Source organism: Peromyscus maniculatus, chromosome 8 (genome assembly GCF_049852395.1).
Source record: "Peromyscus maniculatus bairdii isolate BWxNUB_F1_BW_parent chromosome 8, HU_Pman_BW_mat_3.1, whole genome shotgun sequence".
Classification (NCBI taxonomy): domain Eukaryota; kingdom Metazoa; phylum Chordata; class Mammalia; order Rodentia; family Cricetidae; genus Peromyscus; species Peromyscus maniculatus.
In genome coordinates, this window is record NC_134859.1 from 13,281,207 (window position 1) to 13,308,512 (window position 27,306).

Here is a 27,306-nt window from a genome sequence, read left to right on the forward strand (position 1 = left end):
GAGCCACCATGTGGGTGCTGGGAATTGAACTTGGGTCCTTTGAAAGAGAAGTCAGTGCTCTTAACTGCTGAGCTATCACTCCAGAATCAATCATGGTGTTTTTATTGCAGCAACAGAGAACTCTAGCTTACAACTCTCAGGGCAGGAGACCTCCTTCCCAGACTCAGATTTTCCTTCTGGCTGTGGCCTGAGGAGAGGACCCCTCCTTCCGTCACAGTGGTCCTGTTCTTGAAGAGTCACCACCCAGTCCCCAGGACCATGGAAGATAAAATGCCATCCCTGGTCCCAGGTGTTCTTACCACTGCAGGCTGCCCATTCAATGCCCATCTGATGCCCCTCCTAGGTTTGTTCCTGGCACCAGTGGCCATGCTGGCTACAGGAGCCAGCCAAGGAGCCTGCCAGGTGCTAAATCTGGGATCTGGCAGTTGAGTGTTCTGGCCCTGTCATTCGACCTCTGGTGCTTGGTGGGGAGGCCCCTTCCTGACCTGCAGGGACCGGCCATGGTCAGTGGGCTGGGGCTGCACCCTGAACAAATTGGCATTCCAGGGGAGGGGGAAGGGACAGTCCTGGAGCTGTGAGGAATGGGTCTGAAGAGAGAGCAGAGGGCCAGGGCTATGCTTTTGGGCCTAGAGGGGGCGTGAGGAGGAGAGGTCACAGTAGCCACCTGCTCCGGACATACTCCCTTACTGTCTTGGACCCATCCAGGTCTTGCCAGGTCGAGTTCACAAGGGCAGGAAACCCGAGGTTGTAGAGACCCCATCCTTAGCCTCTACATCATCTGCATTCTGTTCTTTTGTAGATGGATGAGGTAGCACTGAGGACCCCCTGGATCTCTCCCTCAGGCCTCTAGCCCACATTGTATTTGGGGATGTTGAGTCGACTGGATCATCCTGAAGCCACCCCTAGGGAGACCCCAGTTCTGAACTCCTTTTCTCTTACCCCTAGTCCCACCGGAAGTTCTCTGCCCCTCGACATGGACACCTGGGTTTCCTGCCCCACAAGAGGAGCCGGAGGCATAGAGGCAAGGTGAAGAGCTGGCCTCGGGACGACCCCAGCCAGCCTGTGCACCTCACGGCTTTCCTGGGCTACAAGGCTGGCATGACCCACACCCTTCGAGAAGTGCACCGCCCTGGACTCAGTGAGTCACTGAGGGGGACGCGAGGCAGAGTGGGGCATGGAATCTTGCAGATGATAGGAGCCAGAAACTGTTCTTGTGGTCCAAGTGGAGCCACAGTCCCAGAAAAGATGATGTCCTGTGCGTGGGGATTGCTCTTAGGACAGGCAGGATCCGTGCAGAACTTCGTCCAGCCCTGGCCATGAGCACTGCCTGGAGAGAGGGGTTTCTGACAGCTGAGGCATGGAGAGGCTAGGGAAGTGGTCCCAGGTAGTTAGTGAGTGGAGCTACTGGCATTCAAAGTGGGCACCCTCGTGGGGCGCAGGACCGTAATCCTAGCTACTTAGGATATTGAGGCAGGAGGATCACAAGTTCAAGGCCAGCCTGAGTAACTTAGTTAGCCTCTGTCTCAAAATAAAGGTTAAAAAAAGATTTGGGGATGTGGCTCAGTAGTAGAATGTTTATCTTGTATGCTCAGAGTCCTAGGTTCAATTCCCAGTATTGCTGAAAATAATATAACAGACATTTAGAAATTGGGTTACCCCATCTTTCTTAAAGCCTCCTGTGTAGTGTCTGTCTATAGGACTTTAGAACACATATTTTAGGAGAGCTAGGTTACAGATGTGGATTGCTTTGTGACAGACGTTCCATCCTGCAGGGAAACCCCTTAAGCAGGAAGGTAAACAACTCAAAATAGTTCAAGAAAGTCCGAGAAATCGACCAGATTCACTATGCCCCTCCCTGCAGGAGTAAGCAATAAAAGTTGAGCATCCCCCTTCAGAGGGGCAGAGCTAACCTACAAAGAAAACTCTCGGACGTCTGGAAGAAGCAGGAAGCTGTGGAGCTGCCTGGAAGAGGTTAAGATGAGAATGTGCTTTAGACTAGAGTCAAGGCCAGGCGGTGGTGGCGCACGCCTTTAATCCCAGCACTTGGTAGGCAGAGGCAGGCGGGTCTCTATGAGTTCGAGGCCAGCCTGGTCTACAGAGCAAGATCCAGGAAAGGTGCAAAGCTACACAGAGAAACCCTGTCTCGAAAAACAAACAAAACAAAAGACTAGAGTCAATTGGGAAGGACACTCCAACATGCTGAGCTGCCTGTGGGCTGTGTGGTATGCTCCAGGTTTCCAGCTTTGGCCACCTGTCACCCATGCTGGAGTGGGCTTTGGTGATGCAGCTGTCTTTGAGTCATTTCTGCTCCTGTAAGTGACCCCTCACCCATATTCCTGTAAGTAACCCCAGTACAATTCATTGGTCCACCAAGTTGGACTTTGGTAGTATCCGTACTTTGATCTGTTGTGGAGTAATGTGAGCGTAGTGTCCCCAGAAAAAGTTTTGTCCCACAAGATATAGTTCAATCCTTTATACTGTTTACCTTGGTTTGCTGTTAGCAGACTCAGTTTTAATTATGCATGTGTGTATGTTTGTATGGGAGTATGAGCACATGAGTGCAAGTTCACAGAGACCAGAAGAGGGTGTTAGAGATCCTGGATCTAGAATTAAAGGTGGTTGTGCTATCTAATTTTATGTCACATTGACACAAGCTAGTGTCATTTGGGAAGAGAAAACCTTAACTGAAAAAAAAAAAAAAGCCTCCATAAGAATGGCCTGTGGTGTATTTTAAAAAAATTAATGATTGATGTGGGAGGGCCCAGCTCACTGTGAGCAGTGCCATCCCTAGACTGGTGGTCCTGGGTGCTATAAAAGAACAGGCAGAGAAGCAAGCCAGTAAGCAGCACTCCTCCATGGCCTCCGTTTCTGTTTTCGCCTCTAGATTCTTGTCCTGCTTGAGTTCCTACTCTGACTTCCCTCAGAGATGGAATATGACCTGAGAGTTGTAAGTCAAAATAAACCCTTCCTTTCCCAAGTTACTTTGGTCATGAGGTTTTATTACAGCAACAGGAAACACTAAGCCAGCCAACGTGTGTGCTAGGAACCAAACTTGGATCTTGGATCTTCTGAAAGAGCAGTGTGTGTGTGTGTGTGTGTGTGTGTGTGTGTGTGTGTGTGTTTTCTGAGACAGGATTTCACTGTGTAGCCCTGGCTGTCCTGGAACTCACTCTGTAGACCAGGCTGGCCTCGAACTTGCAGAGATCTGCCTACCATGTGGCATGTGCCACCACTGTCCGACTGTCCGGCTCAGCTCCTTTTTTTTCTTTTTTTATCAGTAGTATTTGATTTTACCTAGGTCCCTGGGCTGTCTAGTCTCTGGTTCTTGGTCACTCTGGCAAGTGTCAGGTATGGATTCCATCTAGTGGAGTGGGTCTTTTTTTTTTTTTTTTTTTTTTCCCGAGACAGGGTTTCTCTATGTAGCTTTGCTCCTTTCCTGGAACTCGCTTTATAGACCAGGCTGGCCTTGAACTCACAGAGATCCACCTGCCTCTGCCTCCCAAGTGCTGGGATTAAAGGTGTGTGCCACCACCGCCCGGCTTAGTGGAGTGGGTTTTAAGTCAAATCAGACATTGCTTGGCCATCCCACAGGCTTGGTGCCACCATTGCCCTGGTGTGTTTTGCAGGTAGGACAGCATCGTACATCTAAGGTTTTATGGCTGGGTTGGAGGTAAATATCTTGTCTTAAGAAGTTGACCTCTGAGCTGGGCATGGTGGCACATGCCTTTAATCCTAGCACTCGGGAGGCAGAGGGAGCAGGATCTCTGAGTTTGAGGCCAACCTGGTCTGCAAAGCAAGTTCCAGGTCAGCCAGGGCTACACAGAGAAACACTGTCTCAAAACACCAACAAAAAAGAAAAAAAAAGTTTCCCTCTACCTGGGTTTTTGTTTTGTTTTTGAGACATGTTTCTTTGTGTAACCCTAGTTGTCCTTGAACTCATTCTGTAGACCAGGCTGGCCTTGAAATCTGAAGTCAACCTGGCTCCTAGTGCTGTGATTAAAGGCATTCAACACCCTACCCAGCTCTCAAAAGGTTTTTTGTTGTTTTTTTTTGAGACAGGGTTTCTCTGTGTAACAATTCTGGCTGCCTGAAACTCACTTTGTAGACCAGGCTGGCCTTGAACTCACAGAGACCCTCCTGCCTCTGCCTCCTGAGTGCTGGGATTAAAGGCGTGCACCACCACCTCCTGGCTCCAAAATGGAAGGTTTTAGCCTAGGACAGTGGTCCTAGACTTGTGGGCCTTGACCCCTCTGGCAGTCAAACGACCCTTTCACAGGGGTTGCATGTCAGATACCCTGCATATCAGATAGTTACAATTCGCAACAGTAGCAAAATTACAGTTATGAAGTAGCAAGGAAAACAATTTTATGGGGGGGTCACCACAACCTGAGGAACTGCATTAAAGGGTGGAAGCATTAGGAAGGCTGAGAGCCACTGATCTGAGAGGAAACTAGTACACCACACTACCTAGTCCAGATGCCCAGCACCCCTACCCTGGTGTGCCCTAGGCTGTCCTGAGATAGCCACATCCCCTCTGGCCCTCTCCAGCCCTTAGCAATGCTCTGTTCTCTACCCTCCCACTACAGAGAAGCCCCCCTCCCTCCTTCCTGTGCAGAGGTGTGCAGGGCCACCTTCGCTGCTTCCGCTCTCCTCTGTGCCTGGTTTTTCCTCTCCTGCTGTCTCGGCTCTCCCGCCCTCGCTCTCCCTCTCTCCTTCCTTCTTTCCATCTCCATCTCCCTCTTTTCTTTCCTTTATTCCTTCCTTCTCTTCCTCTTTCCCTTCCTTCTCTCTCCTTCCCTGTCTCTCTTTCTCTCCTTGCTTCTTTCTCCTTTCTTCCAGTTTCCTTCCCTCTTTCATTTTGAGAACATATATTTCAGTTGAGCATGGTGGCCGATGCCCATCATCCCAACACTTGGGAGGTCAGGGCAGGAGGATCACAAATTCAAGGCTGTCCTCAACTACATAGCAAGTTCAAAGCCAGCCTGGGCTACAGGAGATTCTCCTTCAAAATAAACCTAAATAAAACAAAACCCCATGATGAAACCCATGGCAGCCTAAGACTATCCATGAAATGATGGGTTTCTAGGTTTGCCTAGTGCTTATGACATTATATTTAGAATTATTAAAAGTAAAATAAGATTATGGTGGTCTAACTGCAGTCAGCTGGGCAGCCTGAGTAGTTGGTCCTCTTGCTCCCCTCCCCATTGGGGAGGCTGACAAGGTCTCCTCAACTCTCATTCCTTGGTCTAAACAGAAATTTCCAAGCGAGAGGAGGTAGAAGCTGTGACAATTGTGGAGACACCGCCGTTGGTGGTGGTGGGCGTGGTGGGCTACGTGGCCACTCCCCGAGGTCTGCGGAGCTTCAAGACCATCTTTGCCGAACATCTCAGTGATGAGTGCCGCCGACGCTTCTACAAGGATTGGTGAGAGCCTAGCTCCAGCTGGGCTGGAGCAGTGAAGGGAGGGGGGCCTCGCCCAGGCGGAGAGTATGTACGGTGCCTTCAGCTCAGCAAGACAGGAAGGAGGATTAGAGAGCTGGAGAGGACCCTGGGATCCAGACATGGGAGGAATCGAATATTCAGATCTTCAGGGCTGGGCTGGCGGGGTGACTCAGGGGTTTGCTGCCAAGCCTGCCAACCTGTGTAGATCTCCAGGATAGGGCGGGGGTGGGGGAGGTGAGAACCGGCTCTTGAGTTGTCCTCTGACCACCCCACGTGTGCAGTATGGTGTTTGTACACATGTACACACTATGTATAAAAGTAAGTGTAAAAAAATTTAAAATCAGGCTGGAGAGGTGGCTCAGAGGTTAAGAGCACCAGCTGTTCTTCCAGTGGTCCTGAGATCAATTTCCAGCACCCACATGGTGGCTCAAAACCATCTGTAATGAGATCTGACTTGCAGGAATACATGCAGGCAGAACACTGTATACATAAATAAATAAATTTTTAAGAAAAAGCATCCAAAATTTAAAATCATCAGGGTTATTATATTCATGGGGCTAATTTGATGAAATTTCAGAATTGACCTGCGTGTACTAGAAGCCAAAGTAAAAAGAAAAACAGCCAACTAAGAAGTTCTTACAGTGCTGGGCAAGGTGGCACACTCTTTTAATCCCAGCACTCAGGAGGCAGAGGCAGGCGGATCTCTGTGAGTTCGAGGCCAGCCTGGGCTACAGAGTGAGTTCCAGGACAGCCAAGGCTACACAGAGAAACCCTATCTCGAAAGACTAACAAAACACCACCACCACCACCACCACACATACACTGGCCTTTTTAGGCCTCTGACCTTCTGTGGAACTAAGTCTTGAAAGGGAAGGCCCACCTCCCTGTCTGGGGAACTTCATTCCTTCAATATCTTATGGAGACGTGGGCCCAGCCCTCACCTTCTGTGGGAATTAATGAACAGGAGCCTCAGCATCGGTGCAGGACTGTATGACCAAGGGCGAGTTGGCTGACATCTGAGTCCCTTGCATGCCATGGGTAGGTGAAGGGTGTAGAGTGCCGCCGCCGCTCCCCCCACCCCCCAAGTGACTGGTGAGCATCAAGGATGCTGTTTTTACTGTTTGTATCATGAATTTGCTCTTCATCCAGAGTTTAGCCTCTGGGAACTGTGGCCTCTTCATCTCTAGGATAGGGCTCATCATTCTTCCTACCTTCTAGAGCCCCAGTGAGGGTTGGGAAGGGTGTCTGCCTAACTGGAGGCACAGCATTTGCTCACGGTGTCTGAAGGAGGCATTAGCGGTTTTTAAATAGAAATTATTGCTGGGCACATGCCTGTAAAACCCCAATACTTTACAAGGATCAGGAGTATTAGTCCAGCCTGGGTGACATAGTGGGACCCTCTTGAGACACCCACACCCACACACATAGAAAGAGGAGAAGCAGGGAGGGAGGCAGGGAGGGAGAGAAAATGATTAGGAATGGTGACTGGGAACATCCCAGGCTCTGAGGGAGGTCCTAGGCCAGGGCTCTTGCTTGGTGGGCTGCAGGTAGGGTGAGGCAGGCAGGGCGATGCAGGAGCTCCCCGGCTGGGGCTTGAGCACTCTGTGTGTGACTCAGGCACAAGAGTAAGAAGAAAGCCTTCACCAAAGCCTGCAAGAGGTGGCGAGACTCCAGCGGCAAGAAGCAGCTCCAGAAAGACTTTGCCGCCATGAAGAAGTACTGCAAGGTCATTCGGGTCATTGTCCACACCCAGGTCAGTCCAGCCCCCATCTTCAGCCCATCCAACTTTCGGGTGCCTCCTCCCATCCCCCACCTCCAAATGAAGTGCTCTGACAAATGTCAGCTCAAAAATAGCAGCAGCCCTGGGAACGGGCTCAAGATCTGGCTGGCTACCTCCCTAGCCACTCTTGTCCCAGAGTTGAGAGGTCACTGGCACGAGATGTTTCATGTCAGTGTCATCAACAGCTAGAGTGTCCCATAGACAACTCAGGTACCCAAATGTCCTGAAAGGCTCGAGTCTTCAGCCAGAAGTCCAGCATGGAGAATTGGCTGTACCTGGGGTCCAGCTTGATGGTGACTGAAATTTAACCAGAACAGTCATTCTAGAATTTTCCTATGCATCTTGTCTTCAGCGAAGTATTCCCCAGCAGCAACCCTGTCCCCACTCCTCCTGGGCACCTCCCTGCTCTCTGAACACAGGCTCTTGTTACACTCATGCCTGCAGCTCACGGGTAAGCAAGTCAGGGCTTGATCTATACCAGTTTGACCTCTAGGGGCCATGGGGGCAGGGGTCACACTCATCCAATTCCCCTGTGGGCCCAGGGCTTAACACAAGCCTGGTATACAATAGGAGCTTTGCAAATACTTTCCGAACACTATGCTGTGATCTAGCTGGTGTCTTTCCACTTGTATGTCCTCTTAGCCTGTGATGCTGACAGCAGCCAGAGCATTGTTGAACGGTCTAGTTAGCAACTTAGAGTTGGGAGAACGTTGGAGCCCAGTCCTCCACCTGCCTGGCTCCGGCACCCTCCAGCTCTCATCTGGCCAGATTGTCCCATCAACCTTCCAACGTCTTTCCTGACACAGGGCCTTTTCACATGCTGCTTCTGCCTCACAAACTCACTCGCATCTTTGCCTAGAGACTTTTTGCTGTTAATGGTCACTTCCTCAGAGAGGCCCTCCCCGACTGTTCTACCTGAGAGCTGCCCGTCATTTATTGGAACACCGAGCCCTCTCCAAGAGTTTACTTGGCTTTTTATCTGTCCTCAAAGGAGATGGTGGGACTCCCTGAGATATGGGACGCTGTCTGCCTCAATCTGTGCTGTACCTACGGCAGCCAGCGTGTGGCAGGCACACAGTAATGTCTGTGAATACATACACGTGGGGAAGACCTCAGGTTACCAGTGGGCTAGCCTCCTGCAGGCGCGTGGGGCTTGTGAACTGACCTCCCTGCTGTGTCTTGCAGATGAAGCTGCTGCCCTTTCGGCAGAAGAAGGCCCACATCATGGAGATTCAGCTGAACGGTGGGACTGTGGCCGAGAAGGTGGCCTGGGCTCAGGCACGGCTGGAGAAGCAGGTGCCTGTACACAGTGTGTTCAGCCAGAGCGAGGTCATCGATGTCATTGCTGTCACCAAAGGCCGGGGTGTTAAAGGTAGGGCCTGGTACAGACGGTAGCTCCAGGGAAGACTGTTTTTGGGGGGGGGGGCTAGAGTGGCCTCTTAGCCTCCAGCCCTTCCTACCTACAGGGGTCACTAGCCGCTGGCATACCAAGAAGCTGCCGAGGAAGACCCACAAAGGCCTGCGCAAGGTGGCCTGCATTGGTGCCTGGCACCCTGCCCGAGTAGGCTGCTCCATCGCCCGGGCTGGGCAGAAGGGTTACCACCACCGCACAGAGCTGAACAAGAAGGTGTGTCTGTAGCTCCGAGGGGTCTCTAGTGGGATGGCGTGACTCAAACACTGACGGGGTTCAAGAAATATCATTACTAGTTCCAGAGTCTGAGCATCTGTGCTGGGGGTGTGTGTGCGCGGCCATGTTTCTGGCCCAAAACCCACCTCTGGCCCCTACTGATGTTTTCCTGGTAGATCTACCGAATTGGCCGGGGGCTGCACATGGAAGATGGGAAGATGGTCAAAAACAATGCGTCCACCAGCTATGATATAACTGACAAGTCGATCACACCATTGGTGAGGCGAGATGGCCAGGCTACAAATGGGGTCTAGTGGGAGCTGGGGGCAGGCCCTACCTGGGTGCTATTCTGCGGCAAGAGTTCCATTATCTATGGTCCACAACTGGATAGTGGCCCCTCCCCCACTAGAGTCAGGGTCTTGGCCGGAGGTCAGTGATGGGAGGCCTGATAGAATATGATATGAACAAGCACTCGGAAGCCCCAATTCTTGTTTGTTCCTGCACCCTTCATACCTGCAGAGAGGAGAAATGCATACAGCAGTAGCCCATGCTGGCCTCCGACTCCCTATATATAGCTGAGGATGACCTTGAAATTCCCATCCTCCTGTTTTTCCCATCTGAGTGCTGAGAGCATATGGGTATGACACACACCCTATTTTTTGCTCTGTATAGCCCTGTCTGTCCTGGAACTTGCTCTGTAGACCAGGGTGGCCTTGAACTCTGAGGTCCTCCTGCCTCCTCCCAAGTGCTGGGATTAAAGGTGTGTTCCACCATGACCAACTAACACCCTGTTTTCTAATGTGGTGCTCAGGATCGAACATAGGGCCTCGTGCATGCTCGGTGCTAGACTAGCATTCTTTCAACCGAGCTGGGGACTCACTGTTACCCAGGCTAGCCTTCAACTCTTACGTGATCCTGCCGGATTGCTGCCTCAAGTGTTGGATTTCCAGGTTTACACCACCATGCCCAGCATCCCCAAACTTCTGAGCCCCAGTGTCCCCCACAAAAAGGCATATTGTTAAGTGATATAAGACAGGAAGAATACTTAGTATGTGGCTCAGATGCTGCTGCCCTGGAGTGAGCCAGTGTGAGGCATTGTTCCTGAACCCTGGGGTCTGGCATGGGGCTCCTTCATCTCACGGCCCCCTAACTGTCTGCCCTGTATCTGGCTTGATTTGCTCTGTCTCCCTGTAGGGTGGCTTCCCCCACTACGGGGAAGTGAACAATGACTTCGTCATGTTAAAAGGCTGCATTGCAGGTACCAAGAAGCGGGTGATCACACTGAGGAAGGTGAGTGCCGCAAGGCAAGCTGGTTAGTGGGCTCCAGCTGCCTGTTCAGTCCTTTAGCCTGCTCCGTGGTGGGCTGGGTTGGTGGGAGAATCAAGGAAGGGGTCTGGCAGGAGCGAGCGAGCCACTGAGTCCTTCTCGGTGTGGGCTGGAGCTCACAGGAGTTGGGGCTCTCCACCCTTGACATCTCTCTTGGATTCCCAGTCCCTCCTGGTGCACCACAGCCGCCGGGCTCTGGAGAATATCGAGCTCAAGTTCATTGACACCACTTCCAAGTTTGGCCACGGACGCTTCCAAACAGCGCAGGAGAAGAGGGCCTTCATGGTGAGCTGGTCCCACCTGTTCTCTGGGTCTCAAAACTCCGTATCCCGCTTGTTTCGGAGAGGAACTGGAAGAAGGGTGCTTTTAGGGGCTCGTAGAGCAGGCCCTGGGTAGCCCTGGTGACGGTCGTGGGCGGTGTTTGACTGACTCTGTGACTAACGATCCTCCTGTCCCCCTCCCTTAACCAGGGCCCGCAAAAGAAGCATCTGGACAAAGAGAAGCCGGAGACCTCGGGAAACGTATAAGATGCCTGGAATGGAGCACACTTGGGCGTGCTCCTGCTGCCTGTCCTGTCCTTTTTGTCTAATAAAGTCCTGAGGCAACTCTTTAAGCCTGGTTCAGAGGTTGCGGAGTGGGGCGCGGGGCGCCAAAAGGCGGGCCGACATCTCAGGGCGCCAGGTTTACCGCCGGATTAGGGCGGGCTAGGGATGCAGCTGGGTGGATGTGCCTCCACTCCAGTTCCGCGCCATTACCCCGGGGGCCTGTGGTCTAGCAGCTCTACTGAAACTGCCCGAGTGCTGGCCTCTGCTGCAGGAGACGCGCTCCGCGGAAGAGGCTCCCGGGCCGGGCCTTCTGGGGGCGGAAGTGGGACCCTGGTTCCCGGGAGGGATTGGTTGGATGGGTGGGGTTTAGGGCCTAGCGGAGGAGAGACTCGTCGAGGGCGGGGCTTCTAGAAGGCGAGTAGTGGAAAATCCTGGAGAGACTCGGCTTCTCTAGAGGCGTGGCTTAGAGCAAACCGCTACGTGATTGGTCATTGGGGAGGGGGCGGGCTGGAGTCGAGACTGAGGGCTTGAGGAGTCCCGGCGGGGTACATTGGCCTGTCCCATTGCGGCCATGTCGTTCTGCAGCTTCTTGGGAGGCGAGGTTTTCCAGAATCACTTCGAGCCAGGTACAGCCTGTGGCATTAAAAGCAGGCATCGCCTTCTGGATGGTGGTGGAGTCCCTGAGCCAGGATGGGGCGATCGTGGCTGCTGAGGACTCGGAGGAGGGGCTGGCGAGGGCACTGGGGAGCAGGAGGACTTGAGAGGAGACGGGGCATTCCGGTATTCTCTGTTCTCGAGGATGACAGGCCTTGAACTTCAGTGTAGATCTCTCTGGGGATCCTCTGGGCCGAGTGCTTTGGGGTGCTACCTACCCGTGTGGTTTCAGAGTGGTCGAACTTTGGAGCGGAACGATGGGGATATGTGATCCAAGGTCCGCGTTGGAGTTTGCCCTGTTTGTGTTCCTTCCCGGACTCACGTGGATGAGTGGGCAAGCTCTGCACTTTCTGTTCAGTCCCGAATCTGCCGGCTCAGGTCTCTCCCTGTCCTCTGAGTTAGGTGTCAGTGGGTCCTTACCAGCGTCAATAAAGTGTAGCCAGTACAGCCTGGGCTACCGCACCCAGGCTGTTAGAGATTCCAGTGAGTCCCCTGCTTACTGGGTTCTGCTGATATTGGACTAATTTGGTAAAACTATGGCATTGGCGTTCCTGGGGCGGGATCTGTTAGATGTCAGTCCTCTGGAGGGCTGAGCTGTGACTCTGGGCATCTGTCTAAGCCAGTTGTAATACAGGTCACTGGGCAGAGGCCTCCCTTGAGTCCCTCTTGACTGCAGCACCCCAGTTGCCTTCGGGCTGCCCTGGCAAACTGGACACTTCACTGTGTTTTGCTTCCTCTCTAGTTCCTGATACAGACTGAACAGGAACTCAAGTGGTGGTGGGTGATGTGATTCAGTACCTGGCAAGTTCCGATTTTTTGCCTTTCAAACAGTTAGGCAATTCAGTTTGGCAACCTTATCTACTCTTTCCACTCATGTGGTCTTTTGGGGACAGGTTGAAACCTCTCTTCCCAGCAGTTGTTTTTCTGGGGTTCCCTATTTGGCTTGGAAGACTGTTCCCTAGGGCCAGTCTACTCCTGCTCAGAGAGCAGGCCCATGACTCGGTATCCAATTTAAAACTTTGTGGAGTAGCAGGGATGCTTACTTGAGGAGAGAGGGGACCAAATGGTTACACTGGCAGTGTGAGGGGCCTTCCAGGGGTAGCGGAAGGCTATAGTCCGGTATTTAGCGGTCTCTCTTGGCCACATACCTTCTTGTGTGTTGGCATCACCAACCTCCCATCTTCTTGCCCATAAATGGAAATGTCAGCCACGTATGGCTCACACCTGTAATCCCAGGGTAGAGGAGGCTCAAGGCAGAAGCATTGCCTTAAATTTGAGGCCAGCCTGGATTACACGTTGCAGGCTAGCCTGGGCTACAGTGTGAGACTTGTTCTAGATTGTTTCTCTGTTGTGATAAAACACTGACCAAAACCTGTCTAGAGGAAGAAAGAGTTTACTTCAGTTTGCAAGTTAAGGTCCATCATTGAGGGAAGCCAAGGTAGGAACCTGGAGGCAGGAAATGGGTAGAGACCACAAAGAAATGCTGTTTACTGGCTTGGTACCCTAGCTTGCTCAGCTACCTTCCTTCCTTCCTTTTTTTTTTTTTTTTTTTTTTTTTTTTTTTTTTTTTTTCTGAGACAGGCTTTCTCTGTAATTTCCCTGGCTGTCCTGGAACTCACAGAGATCCACCTGCCTCTGCCTCCTGAGTGCTGGGATTAAAGGCATGCTCTGGAGCGCCGCTGCAGCCGGCGACTACCATCACCACCACCACCACCACCACCACCACCACCACCACCACCACCACCACCACCACCCAGCTTAGCTACCTTTCTAATACAGCCTAGACCCACTTGCTTAGGGATGGCACTGCCCACAGTGAGCTAGGCCCTCCCACATCAATCAAAATTAAGAAAATGTCCCCATAGACATGCCCACAGACCAGTTTGATCTAGGTAAGTTCTCAGCTGGAGTCCCTCTTCCTGGGTGACTCTAGTTTGTTACAAGTTGACAGAAACTAACAGGCACAAGATGTTGTCTCAAAACAAACAAAACAAAAGCCCCAAGGGGGCTGGAAATGGCTCAGTGTTAAGAACATGCTTTTCCAGAGGACCTGGGTTTCATTCTCATCACCTACATGATAGTTTATTCCAGTCTCAGGGAATCTGGCCCTTTCTTCTGGTCTCTTCTGGTTTCTGTGGGCACTGCATATATGTGGTACACAGATATACATGCAGGCAAAACACTCATACACGTAAAATAAAAATGAGTCTTTTAGCCGGGCAGTGGTGGCGCACGCCTTTAATCCCAGCACTTGGGAGATAGAGCCAGGCGGATCTCTGAGTTTGAGGCCAGCCTGGGATACCAAGTGAGTTCCAGGAAAAGGCACAAAGCTACACAGAGAAACCCTGTCTCGAAAAACAAAAACAAACAAACAAACAAACAAAAAAAAGAGTCTTTTAAAGCATCCAAAACTAAACAATTGAATGAAAATGTTCAAGATTTCCCATCACAGGGCCACTGAGAGTAGGAGATGAGCCCCAAGAGTGACTCCTGGTCTCTTGTAACTCAGCCAGGCTTTGCTAGGTCTCCCAGAGCCATCAATGGGCTATAAGCAGGGGATGTATGGGGATGGTGTGTGGTCTACTGCCACAATGGGAGCAGTGCTAGTGACGTCATTTCCTGGGTCCGAGGTCAAGAAAACTTGCACCAGACAGACGCAGCTGATGAATGTCTCTGCTTGTGTTCTTCCTCTGCTACAGGTGTCTATGTGTGTGCCAAGTGTGGCTATGAGTTGTTCTCCAGTCGCTCAAAGTATGCACACTCTTCCCCATGGCCAGCATTCACTGAAACCATCCATGCAGACAGTGTGACCAAGCGCCCTGAGAAAAACCGACCTGAAGCTTTAAAGGTGGGTGTGATAGCCCCGGTGAGTGCTGGCCAGGGAGGGTCTTGGGACTGGTTACACTTGTCTTCCTTTGCTCCCTCATGTGGTTATTCGAGGTCTCCATCTTCAGCTGGGGTGCTGGCACACCAAGATTTGTTGTTGTTGTTTAAGACACTGCTTTCTCTGTGTAGCCCGGCTGTCCTGGAACTCTGTAGAGCAGGCTGGCCTCGAACTCAGAGATCCACCTGCCTCTGCCTTCTGAGTGCTAGGACTACGGCGTGAGTCACCACACCTGGATTTTGAGAGTGCTTGTATTTTGAGAGAACGTGAGCGTTAGGATAGCTTCCTTTCGCAGGGCCCACCCCTCAGAGCTAGAGTTAGCTTGGGAAGCAGGCAGATGGTGGAAGCGTCACCACCACACAGGGTGACTAACTGTGTTTGGGTTTCCCCAGGTGTCCTGTGGCAAGTGTGGCAATGGGTTGGGCCACGAGTTCCTGAATGATGGCCCCAAGCGGGGACAATCCCGATTCTGAATATTTAGCAGCTCACTGAAGTTCGTCCCTAAAGGTGAGCACCGCTAGCATCTGGAGACAACCTGTTGTAACTGAGGGAAGTGCGGCAGGGAGGCATGCTGTGTATGCATGTCTACTGGCTGTGGCAAAATGCACTTACCAATGGCACCTCAAAAGCTGGCCGAGGTACAGGACTGGGGGCAAATGTCCAGGGCGTCTCATATGGGAACATCTCAGGGAGTTTGTGGCATATATGGTTTTCTCTGTAGGCCTGGCCTTTCCATGTGCCTGGAATCTTCAGTTGGATGTAGGGGTGGGTGACGGCTGAGGACCTGGGCTGTATGACCAAAGGCTTGCTTCTGAACCTGAGTGCCTGTCACTCTCTACATAGTGGCCATGGTAACATATTTTCTATCACAAGGCTGCTAAGGACAACTGAATGTCATATGGTACCTCCGGGGCCTAGCGCATAGTAACAACTCAATAAAACTGCTCCTATATCAACCTTTTTAGTAGTGGCCAGACCCTTTATCCAGTTTCTTGATCTGTAAAATCGAGCTGTCAAATAACGGCGGCCATTCCTGTACTGTGGGGTTAGTGAGCAGTCTGGAAGGGCCGGGGGCACACTGAGCTAGGGTGATATTTGTGTCCTGTTGTCCTCTTTTCTTCTCTGTGTCTGGTGAAGGAAGAGGAGACTGTGGTTTCTCCTGTAGAGCTCAGAAAATGAACCATGTGCAGACTTCCTTAAGCTGGCTCCAGGGGCCTTTCAGCTGTCCTGGAGTCTGAATCATGATTTTTGTTGTTTGGTTTTAGTGCTTTTCAGAAAAAGTACATTTTCCTCCATTCATTCATTCATTCATTCATTTTCTGGAGACAGGGTTTCTCTGTGTAGCCTTGACTATCCAGGAACTTGCTGTGTAGACCAGGCTGGCCTCAAACTCTGAGATCAGAGATCCGCCTGCCTCTGCTTCTCGAGTGCTGGAATTAAAGGCGTGCGCCACCACCGCCTAGCTCTCCCTTTATTTTTATGTTATGTATATGGGTGTTTTCCTGAATGTGCTTCTGTGCAGCTCATGTGTACAGTGCCCAAGGAGCCAGAAGAGGGCATCGGATCCTGGGACTGGAGTTAAAGATGGTGTTAGCCATGTGGGTGCTGGGCATGGACCCTGGGTCCTCTGGAAGAGCAGCCCATATCTCCAGCCCCCTGCCAAAAGTACATTTTAATTGATTTACTTAGTGTATTTGTGGGTGTGTACATGCCACTGCATGTGTGGAGGTCAGAGGACAGTTTATGGGCATCAGTTCTCAGTCTTCCACTTTCAACCTGGGTATCAAATTCAGGTTGTTAGGATTGGTTGGTAAGTGTCTTTACTCATTGGACTACCTTCCTATCCCTGGTGTTATTTATTTATTTATTTATTTATTTATTTATTTATTTATTTATTTTTATTTATTTTTTTTAAAGATTTATTTATTTATTATGTATACAGTGTTCTGCCTGCATGCCAGAAGAGGGCGCCAGATCTCATTACAGATGGTTGTGAGCCACCATGTGGTCGCTGGGAATTGAACTCAGGACCTCTGGAAGAACAGCCAGTGCTCTTAACCTCTGAGCCATTTCTCCAACCCCCTATTTATTTATTTTTAAAGACAGGGTCTTGCTATATAGCCCTGGCAATCCTTGAACTCACAGAGATCTGCTGCCTCAGTCTCCTAATAGGTTTTAGTACTTTTGAGATAGAGTGTCCCCTGTGGCCCAGAGTGGCCTGGAGCTTACCATACATACAGCCCTTCCTGATCGCGCCTCCTGAACCAACCTCCTGCCTCAGCCTCTGGAATGCTGGACTTGCGGTTAGGAGCCATCACACACGCCCAGATGGAGCATGAGTTAATGATGATGTGTTTCCTCTCCTTCTCTCTTTTCCAGACAGAGAAGCTCCTGCCTCCCAGGGGCACTAGGTGAGCGGCTCTCCCTCCCAGATGGGCACGCCCACTTTCTGGCAGCCCCACGTTAGTGTCGGAACCCTGGACGTTCAGACTAGCGGGCTGGGAGGAGGTGGTTGGAGCATCAGGAAGGCTCCCAGTGCCTTGTCTCTGAATGGACTCGCCTTAGAGGAAGCACTTTTTGGAAAGTTTCTACTGTTCCACCGTGACGGGGCTAAGCCATTGGCTGTTGTGAGTCTGTAGGAGACTCTGGGTTTAGCTCATCTTTGAATGACATTGTACCCAATCCCCCTCATCCTGCTGCCCACCTCCTTGGCTGTTCACACTCAGCCCCATGGGGCTCAGTTCTGGGGGTGGGCCCTGGCCCTCATTAAAGCTTGTGCCTGTCTCCCTAGGCTATGCAGGAGATGGAGTGACTTTGGGGCTGCCCTGGCCAGCTGCTCCAGCCTTGGTCACCGCATGATCTGCTCTGGTTAAATCCTTCTAAGCCAGCCAGGGTGGTGATGACCTGTGACCTTCAGGGAGGGGAGTGAGCTGCTGCCAATGCCCTGGACTCTTGGACCCTTGTCTTCTGGCAGAGAAAACAGAGCTCTGTTTCACAATCTGGATCCATCTTGTTTCACTCTGACTTGGGAAAGTGAGTGTTGCCTCATTACCTGACAGGGGCCTTGATCTCTCACCCCTCTGTCCAGTTCATGACTGCAGGGGTGTCCTCTCCCAAGATAAAGCCACTGTCCTTACAATATGTGCTTGGAAGCTCTTGACATTTGGGAGCATGGGTGACGCTGAAACCCACCTCACCTTGAATCCTTTCTGGAATGATTAAATGGAAATAATAAACACGAAGCCTGGCTGGTTGCTACATTGACTTATTTATTTGTTGTCGTGTCAGGGATTGAACTAGGACTACAGGTATCTGTGCCACCACACTTGACTTGATTTAAACAATGTTCTTCTTTTCTTTATTCTCCTCTCATACAGTACATTCCAACTGCGTCCTCCCCTCTCACCCCTCCTCCCAGTTCCCCATCACCACCACCTCCCCTCCCCCTCAGATCCACTGCTCCTCCATTTCCCTTCAGAAATGAGCAGGCCTCCCAGTAATGTCAACCAACAGGCATAGCAAGATGCAATAAGACTAGACATAAGCCCTCATAGAAAGACTTGGATGAGGCCACCCAGTAGGAGGGAAAGGGTCCCACAAACCTTAACAATGGCTAACACCTGCCCAGAGCCTCAGGGAGAGATGGGTCTTTCTCACCTGTCTTGGAGCCAAGAGGAGGATTCCTGTCTGTGGGAAGGCAATGTAGGTCAGGTTGGAAGGTCTTGAAGCTTGGAGGAGTCAGGCGGGGTCCGGACTGTAGGATTTGAAGCATTTGTGTGGAGATACTCTGGGCTCTGGGCTTGGGGTCTTCCTGTGAATAAGACTGGCTGCATGCCTGTCTGGCCCACTGTTGAGATCCCCCTAGGAATAAAGGGAGGTGGGGCCTTCTCTGGTGATACCATCTGCTGATCAGCTGGGGCTTGCCATTCTGAATGGCCTCAATGGCCCCAATCTTGATGTCGGGGGAGATTCATGCTCTGGGGTGTCTATAGTGAGGGGGAGGTAAGACCTTGGTGCAGGACCTCTGACTCCCTCGCTAGCCTCCAGCAGACTGACTACACGCACACGTCTTCCTCTCCTGGGCCCTGGGCAGGTGTTAAACACTGTTAAAATCTGTTAACGACTATTAGTGTCTCCATGAGTCCTTATTCTAAGTACATCATCTGATGTTCATGTTCCCATAATTTTCCTAATTGGCTCCCTAATTGGCAGCTGTGGGACCCGCCCTTGCTACCCTGGCTGCCTTGAGCAAAAGGACTGTCAGACAGACAGCCGGCCAGACTACCCTTACCCCAGCACTGGCTGTCCTGAACATTCTGTGGCTGTCAAGAGCAAGCTACAGGATGATCAAAGTTGATTGCTCCGGCTCCTGAAGGCTCAGCTTCAGCTAAAGGTGTTTGAAACAGTTTATACCAGACTCCTCACTGTCACAACCTCTGTGAATTCCAGATGATCCTGCAACCATTTCTACCCAGGCTAGAGGAAGAGCTCTTCTTTTGGTAGCCCAGCAGAGGGGCTGCGGTGATGGGTGCTAAAGAAGCAGTCTGTTGGGGCCTGGTTTTGGTTTCCATCATCCACATGGTGGCTTACAACCATCCACAAGTCCAGGGCATCCAGTGCCCTCTTCTCACCTCCATGGGCACCAGACAAGCACATGGTTCACATACATGTAGGCAAAACACTCATATACATGTAATAAAAATAAACAAGAGACAGGCCCGGCGGCAGAGACAAGCAGACGCAGGTAGGCCTGCGGCGGGGGCCGGTGGAGGTAGACGGGCCCAGCGGCGGCAGCCGACAGGGATATTCAGACCCAGCGGCAGCCGGCAGAGACATTCAGGCCCAGCGGCGGCCCACAGAAGTAGACGGGCCCAGCGGCGGCCCGCTGAGGTAAACGGGCCCGGCGGCAGCGGCCGACAGGGACATTCAGGCCCAGCGGCGGCCCACAGAGGTAGACAGGCCCGGCGGCAGAGACAAGCAGACGCAGGTAGGCCTGCGGCGGCGGCCCGCAGAGGTAGACGGGCCCAGCAGCAGCCCGCTGAGGTAGACGGGCCCAGCGGCGGCAGCCGACAGAGATATTCAGGCCCGGCGGCAGCCGGCAGAGACATTCAGGCCCAGCGGCGGTCCACAGAGGTAGACAGGCCCGGCGGCGAAGACAAGCAGACGCAGGTAGGCCTGTGGCGGCGGCCTGTGGAGGAAGACGGGCCCAGCGGCAGCCCGCTGAGGTAGACGTGCAGCGGCCGACAGGGACATTCAGGCCCGGTGGCGGCCCCCAGAGGCAGACAGACCCAGCGGCAGCTGACAGGGACATACAGGCCCGGCGGCGGACCGCAGAGGTAAACAGGCCCAGGGACGGAGACAAGCAGACACAGCTTGGAACAGGGACGCCCCTAACCCCAACATCTGGGGAAGAAGCTATCTCCGTGGGTCAGAACCAGAACGAATCTGAACACTCCGTCTGAGGACAACCCAGGGCCCAGCTGCTGATCCTGTGAAACCCAACAACTTGGAGGTGTTGGTGAGACTACCCTGCTCAGCTGAAACCCATCTGGGAGAGGATTCAGATGCCTACAGTTTAAAGTCTGAAGAAACAAGATCAGCTGAGGAGTTGACAAATGAACAAAAAGTGACCTGAGAACACAGAAGAAGGCGCTACCCAGACACCAAACCAGATCACCAGAATCATAAGTATATAATTCACCGATCGAAATCAGCTGCCCCTGAAGAAATAGCCCAAAAGCACCAATTTAACCAAGAACCCCTACTAAACCAAGACTAAAAATTAGAACAAGAGAGGCACTCTCAGACACAGACACCACCTGCACCTCACAGAGGAAGAGATGAGTAGGCGCCAGTGCAAAAATACAGGCAACAACATAAAGACCTATATGGCAACATCAGAACCTAGTGATTCTACACCTGCAAGACCTAAACATACCATGACAGAAGAAACAGAAGAAATCAACCCTAAAAATGACATTAAGAAGATGATAGAGGCCCTTAAAGAAGAAATAAAACATTCCCTCAATGAGGAAATAAAAACTTTCCTTAAAGAGGAATTGAAAAACTACCTTAAAGAGGAAATAAAAACTTTCCTTAAAGAGGAAATAAAAAACTCCCTTAAAGAGGAAATAAAAACTTCCCTTAAAGAGGAAATGAAAAACTCCATTAAAGAGGAAATAAAAAACTCCCTTAAAGAAATGGAAGAAAAAACGAACAAAAAATGGGAAGAAATCAAAGAAAGCCAAGAAAAAGCAATTAAACAGATGAAAGAAACATTCCAAGATCTGAAAAATGAATTTGAGACAATAAAGAAAACACAAGCTGAGGGAATGCTGGAAATAGAAATCCTGACAAAACGAACAGGAACTACAGAAACAAGCATAACCAACCGATTGCAAGAGATGGAACAGAGAATCTCTGACACTGAAGACACGATAGAGAAAATAGATTCGTCAGTCAAAGAAAACAATAAAGACAAAAAAGTCCTAACACAAAACGTCCAGGAAATTTGGGACACCATGAAAAGACCAAACCTAAGAATAATAGGGATAGAAGAAGGAGAAGAATACCAACTCAAAGGCACAGAAAATATATTCAACAAAATCATAGAAGAAAACTTTCCTAACCTAAAGAAAGAAATACCTATGAAGATACAAGAAGCTTACAGAACACCGAATAGGCTGGATCCAAAAAAAAAGTCCCCTCGCCACATAATAATCAAAACACTAAACACACAGAATAAAGAAAAAATATTAAGAGCTGCAAAGGAAAAGGACCAAGTAACATATAAAGGCAAACCCATCAGAATAACACCAGACTACTCAATAGAGACTATGAAAGATAGAAGATCATGGACAAACCTCATGCAGACACTAAGAGACCATGGATGCCAACCCAGACTATTATACCCAGCAAAACTCTTAATCACCATAGGCGGAGTAAACAAAATATTCCAGGATAAAACCAGATTTAATCAATACCTGTCCACAAACCCAGCCCTACAGAAAGCACTAGAAGGGAAAATTCAACCCAAAGAAGCTAAACACATCCATGAAAAATCAAGCAATAGATAATCCTACACCAACATACACCACAGAAGGACAACACAACACAACCAAAAAAATAACAGGAATTAACAATCACTGGTCATTAATATCCATCAATATCAATGGTCTCAACTCACCTATAAAAAGACACAGACTAACAGAATGGATTAGAAAACAGGACCCATCCATATGCTGCATACAAGAAACACACCTTAACTCCAAAGACAGACACTACCTCCGAGTAAAGGGCTGGGAAAAGGTTTTCCAAGCAAATGGACCTAAGAAACAAGCTGGTGTAGCTATCCTAATATCTAATAAAATAGACTTCAAACTAAAATCAATCAAAAGAGACCAGGATGGACATTACATATTCATCACAGGAAAAATCCACCAAGATGAAGTCTCGATTCTAAACATATATGCTCCAAATACAAAAGCACCCACATTCATAAAAGAAACACTACTAAAGTTTAAAACGCACATCAAACCCCACACATTAGTAGTGGGAGATTTTAACACACCACTCTCACCAAAAGATAGATCTACCAGACTGAAACTTAACAAAGAAATAAAGGACCTAACAGATGTTATGACTCAAATGGACCTAATAGATATATACAGAATATTCCATCCTAACACAAAAGAATATACCTTCTTCTCAGCACCCCATGGAACCTTCTCAAAAATTGACCACATGCTTGGACACAAAACAAATCTCAACAGATACAAAAAAATTGGAATAACCTCCTGTATTTTATCAGACCACCAAGCCTTAAAGTTAGAACTCAATAACAACAAAAATTATAGAAAACCCACAAACTCATGGAAACTGAATAATACCCACCTGAAACATCAATGGGTCAAGGAAGAAATAAAGACAGAAATTAAAGAGTTCCTAGAATTCAATGAAAATGAAAGTACAACATACCCAAACTTATGGGACACTATGAAAGCAGTGCTAAGAGGAAAATTCATAGCTCTAAATGCACACATAAAGAAGATGGAGCAATCCCATACCAAGGAATTAACAGCACAACTGAAAGCTCTAGAACAAAAAGAAACAAACTCACCCAGGAGAAATAGACGCCAGGAAATAATCAAATTGAGGGCTGAAATCAACGAAATAGAAAACAAGAGAACAATACAAAAAATCAATGAAACAAAGAGTTGGTTCTTTGAAAAAATCAACAAGATAGACAAACCACTAGCCAAATTAACCAAAAGGCAAAGAGAGAACACCCAAATTCACAAAATCAGAAATGAAAAGGGAGACATAACAACAGACAATGAGGAAATCCAGAGAATCATCAGATCATACTTCAAAAACCTGTACTCCACAAAAATGGAAAACCAGGAAGAAATGGACAATTTTCTGGATAAATACCAAATACCAAAATTAAATCAAGACCAGATAAACCATTTAAATAGACCAATAACCCCTAAAGAAATAGAAACAGTCATCAAAAGTCTCCCAACTAAAAAAAGCCCAGGACCAGATGGTTTCAGTGCAGAATTCTACCTGACTTTCAAAGAAGAACTAATACCAATCCTCTTCAAAGTGTTCCACACAATAGAAACAGAAGGAACACTACCAAACTCTTTTTATGAGGCTACAATTACCCTGATACCCAAACCACACAAAGATGCAACAAAGAAAGAGAACTACAGACCAATCTCCCTCATGAACATTGATGCAAAAATACTCAACAAAATATTGGCAAACCGAATCCAAGAATACATCAAAACAATCATCCATCACGACCAAGTAGGATTCATCCCAGGGATGCAAGGATGGTTCAACATACGGAAATCAGTCAATGTAATACACCATATAAACAAACTGAAAGAAAAAAAACCACATGATCATCTCCCTAGATGCTGAAAAAGCCTTTGACAAAATCCAACACCCCTTCATGATAAAGGTCTTAGAAAGAATAGGAATACAAGGAACATTTCTAAACATAATAAAAGCAATTTATAGCAAGCCAACAGCAAACATCAAATTAAATGGAGAGAAACTCAAAGCGATACCACTAAATTCAGGAACAAGACAAGGCTGTCCACTCTCCCCATATTTATTCAATATAGTACTAGAAGTTCTAGCTAGAGCAATAAGACAACAAAAGGAGATCAAAGGGATACAAATTGGCAAGGAAGAAGTCAAACTTTCACTATTTGCAGATGATATGATAGTATACATAAGTGACCCCAAAAACTCTACCAGGGAACTTCTACAGCTGATAAACTCCTTCAGTAAAGTGGCAGGATACAAGATCAACTCAAAAAAATCAGTAGCCCTCCTATACACAAATGATAAAAGGGCTGAGAAAGAAGTCAGAGAAACATCACCCTTTACAATAGCCACAAATAATATAAAATACCTTGGGATAACACTAACTAAACAAGTGAAAGACCTTTTTGATAAGAACTTTAAATCTCTAAAGAAAGAAATTGAAGAAGATATCAGAAAATGGAAGGATCTCCCATGCTCATGGATAGGTAGGATTAACATAGTAAAAATGGCAATCTTACCAAAAGCAATCTACAGATTCAATGCAATCCCCATCAAAATCCCAACACAATTCTTCACAGACTTGGAAAGAAAAATACTCAACTTTATATGGAAAAACAAAAGACCCAGGATAGCTAAAAGAATCCTATACGATAAAGCAACCCTTGGAGGCATCACCATCCCGGACCTCAAACTCTACTATAGAGCTATAGTAATAAAAACAGCTTGGTACTGGTATAAAAACCGACATACGGACCAATGGAATCGAATTGAAGACCCTGACATTAATCCATGCACATATGAACACCTGGTTTTTGACAAAGGAGCCAAAACTATACAATGGAACAAAGAAAGTATCTTCAACAAATGGTGCTGGCATAACTGGATGTCAATATGTAAAAGATTACAAATAGATCCATATCTGTCACCATGCACAAAACTCAAGTCCAAGTGGATCAAAGACCTAAACATAAATCCAGTTACACTAAACTTAATAGAAAAGAAGATAGGAAGCACTCTTGAACGCATTGGCACTGGAGACCATTTCCTAAATAAAACACCGACAGCACAGACCCTGAGCACAACCATTAATAAATGGGACCTCTCAAAACTGAGAAGCTTTTGCAGGGCAAAAGACACAGTCAATAAGACAAAAAGACAGCCAACAGATTGGGAAAAGATCTTCACCAACCCCACATCTGACAGAGGATTGATCTCCACAATATATAAAGAACTCAAGAAACTAGACATCAAAGCACTGAACAGTCCAATTAAAAAATGGGCTAAAGAGCTAAACAGAGAATTCACAAAACAAGAACTACAAATGGCTGAAAGACATTTAAAGAAATGCTCAACATCCTTAATCATCAGAGAAATGCAAATCAAAACGACTCTGAGATACCACCTTACACCTGTTAGAATGGCTAAGATCAAAAACACCAATGACAACCAATGTTGGAGAGGATGTGGAGCAAAGGGAACACTCCTCCACTGTTGGTGGGAATGTAAACTTGTACAACCACTATGGAAATCAGTATGGCGGTTTCTCAGAAAATTAGGAATCAAACTACCTCAAGACCCAGCCATCCCACTCTTGGGCATATACCCAAAGAATGCTGATACATACCATAAAGATACATGCTCAGCTATGTTCATAGCAGCACTATTTGTAATAGCCAGAACCTGGAAACAACCTAGATGCCCATCAACGGAAGAATGGATGAAAAAAATGTGGTACATATACACAATGGAGTACTACTCAGCAGAGAAAAACAATGAAAGCATGAAATTTGCAGGCAAATGGATGGAACTAGAAAATATCATCCTGAGTGAGGTAACCCAAACCCAGAAAGACAGTTATGGTATGTACTCACTCATTGGTGGATTCTAGATATAAAATGAACAATCAGACCACAACCCATAGAACCATAGAGGCTATATATATATAGCATGGAGGTCCGTAGGACGACTGTGGCATATAATAAATTTCAGTTTTACTCAATTATTGAAAAAAAAATAGCCAAATGAATGGAAACACATGAACTATGAACCAAAGACTGAGGGGCTCCCAGCTGGATCAGGCCCTCTGAATAGGTGAGACAGTTGATTGGCTTGATCAGTTTGGGAGGCAACTAGGCAGTGGGACCAAGTCCTGTGCTCATTCCATGAGTTGGCTGTTTGAAACCAGGAACTTATGCAGGGACACTTGGCTCAGTCTGGGAGGAAGGGACTGGACCTCCCTGGACTGAGTCTACCAAGTCGATCACAGTCCTCGGGGGAGGACTTGTCCTGGAGGAGATGGGAATGGAGGGTGGGCTGGGGGTAAGGGGAGGGCGTGGGAGGGGGGAGAATAGGGGAACCCATGGCTGATATGTAGAACTGAATGGTATTGTAAAATAAAAAATATATATCACAAAAAAAAAAAATAAAAAAAAATAAACAAAATTATAAAAGAAAAGAGAAAATTTGCATGGGAGGTGTGCTATGATTGGTACAAACCACACTTTCTTGCGCTACATAAGCAGGGTGTCCCACTCAATAAAGTGGCTGAAAGATGAGTCCTGTGTTGTTCGCCTTAGTGTTGAGTGGTGGCCTGAGCTGCAGAAGCAGAGGGGCCCACAACTCTCTAGCTGTCAAGAGGGGTGTGGCCAGACCTGCAGCTAATCATCCAAAGAGGAGGAGGCGTCTAGCAGTAGCTGTCTCTCAAAGGGCAGCATGGGTGACAGACAGCGTGAGGCCGCGTGAGGAAACAGTGGGAGACCAGTGAAGCAGAGGGCAGGAAGCAGAGGCTGAAGGACAGGAGGCTGGAAGGAGCTGGATGAGAGACTGAAGGAGGAGTTCCAGAAAGCCGACAGGCCTTAGGCCAAGGATTTCAGACACCCCAGGCCGAGGAGCTATATCGGGCTGTTGTCAAAGGTGGAGGAGTCCTGGACTCCCACCCAGAAGCTGCAAGACTAAGGAATCGCAGCTTCCCGAGGCCTTACCAAGAGCAAACACTAGAGGGCGCCACAGTTCACGCAGCTCCCTGCTGTCAAATGTGGAATGATCCAACAGCTCAGCCCTTGAAGAGGCAGCTTCTTGATTGCTCTCAATTTCTGTCCATTTCTACCCTTAGAGCAAAAGGACCCAAGTCAGTGAGTTGGTAACAGCGTGTCATCCTCAAAGCATGGACTCCTGAGCCTGAATCCAGGTCTCTTGATCCTGTTGGTGACAGCCACCTTGGAGACATCATTGGGGGATAGGTGGATAGACAGGGCCGCAGCGTGGTCAGTTGTTGGGTCCTTTATACAGGCTCAGCCCTCCCCATGGTGCTGAAGAGTATCCATGCCTACAGACGTGGAGAGTGGAGTAGGCAGGGAGAATCCTTTCCTGTGGGACCTTCTCATCTGCCCACCCCACCCCTAACCTAATTATCTAAAGATCACCAGCCTCACTTTTCTTGGCAGAAGTACTACACTGTTACAAGTTGAGCTGGGCTGGATGTGGTGGTGCCCGCCTTTAATCCCAGTACTCCGGAAGCAGAGGCAGGCGGATCTCTGAGTTCAAAGCAAGCCTGTTCTACCAAAGGACATTCCAGACGAACCAGGGCTGCACAGTGAGACCTTGTCTCAAAAAAACAAACAAATAAACAACAGCAACAAAAACAGGATGATCTGGACCACGTTGCAAGAAGTAATTACAGTTCCTAGTTATAGATCCTTGGAACCAGCAGGGACGTAGTCAATGGCCTTTTGGGCTAGTTCCTCCAAGAGGGTGCATGGGGAAGGCATGAGGGTGCCTGGAAGGTACCAGCGCTTCAGGACAGGGTCTGCACACCTCTGGCAAGCCCTGCAGCTGCAGGCAGGCTTCACCCTGACCTGGGACTATAGCATGAATCTTTTTTTTTTTTTTTTTTTTTAAGATTTATTTATTATATATACAGCATGTATGACTGCAGGCCAGAAGAGGGCATCAGATCTCATTACAGATGGTTGTGAACCACCATGTGG

At 48.8% G+C, this 27,306-nt stretch overlaps 2 protein-coding genes across 3 annotated transcripts; both read left to right on the forward strand.

The window, feature by feature from the left end:
• Nucleotides 1–390: 390 nt before the first annotated feature.
• On the forward strand, nucleotides 391–10,787 carry Rpl3l (ribosomal protein L3 like). Its single transcript, XM_006978904.3, has 10 exons — nucleotides 391–503; nucleotides 946–1,138; nucleotides 5,255–5,423; nucleotides 7,059–7,194; nucleotides 8,407–8,593; nucleotides 8,688–8,848; nucleotides 9,025–9,126; nucleotides 10,043–10,138; nucleotides 10,340–10,459; nucleotides 10,645–10,787. Exons 1-10 carry the CDS (start codon nucleotides 501–503, stop codon nucleotides 10,699–10,701), a joined length of 1,224 nt encoding a protein of 407 aa, XP_006978966.1. The 5' UTR covers nucleotides 391–500; the 3' UTR covers nucleotides 10,702–10,787.
• A 402-nt stretch (nucleotides 10,788–11,189) lies between these two features.
• Nucleotides 11,190–17,515, forward strand: Msrb1 (methionine sulfoxide reductase B1). Of its 2 annotated transcripts, XM_006978903.4 has the most exons (5): nucleotides 11,190–11,345; nucleotides 14,073–14,221; nucleotides 14,650–14,764; nucleotides 16,637–16,668; nucleotides 17,049–17,515. In XM_006978903.4, exons 1-4 carry the CDS (start codon nucleotides 11,291–11,293, stop codon nucleotides 16,666–16,668), a joined length of 351 nt encoding a protein of 116 aa, XP_006978965.2. In that variant the 5' UTR covers nucleotides 11,190–11,290; the 3' UTR covers nucleotides 17,049–17,515. The 2 variants fall into 2 exon arrangements, with proteins under 2 accessions (XP_006978965.2, XP_076434156.1); XM_076578041.1 differs by lacking the exons at nucleotides 16,637–16,668; nucleotides 17,049–17,515 and adding an exon at nucleotides 14,979–15,714.
• The last annotated feature ends 9,791 nt before the right edge of the window (nucleotides 17,516–27,306 follow it).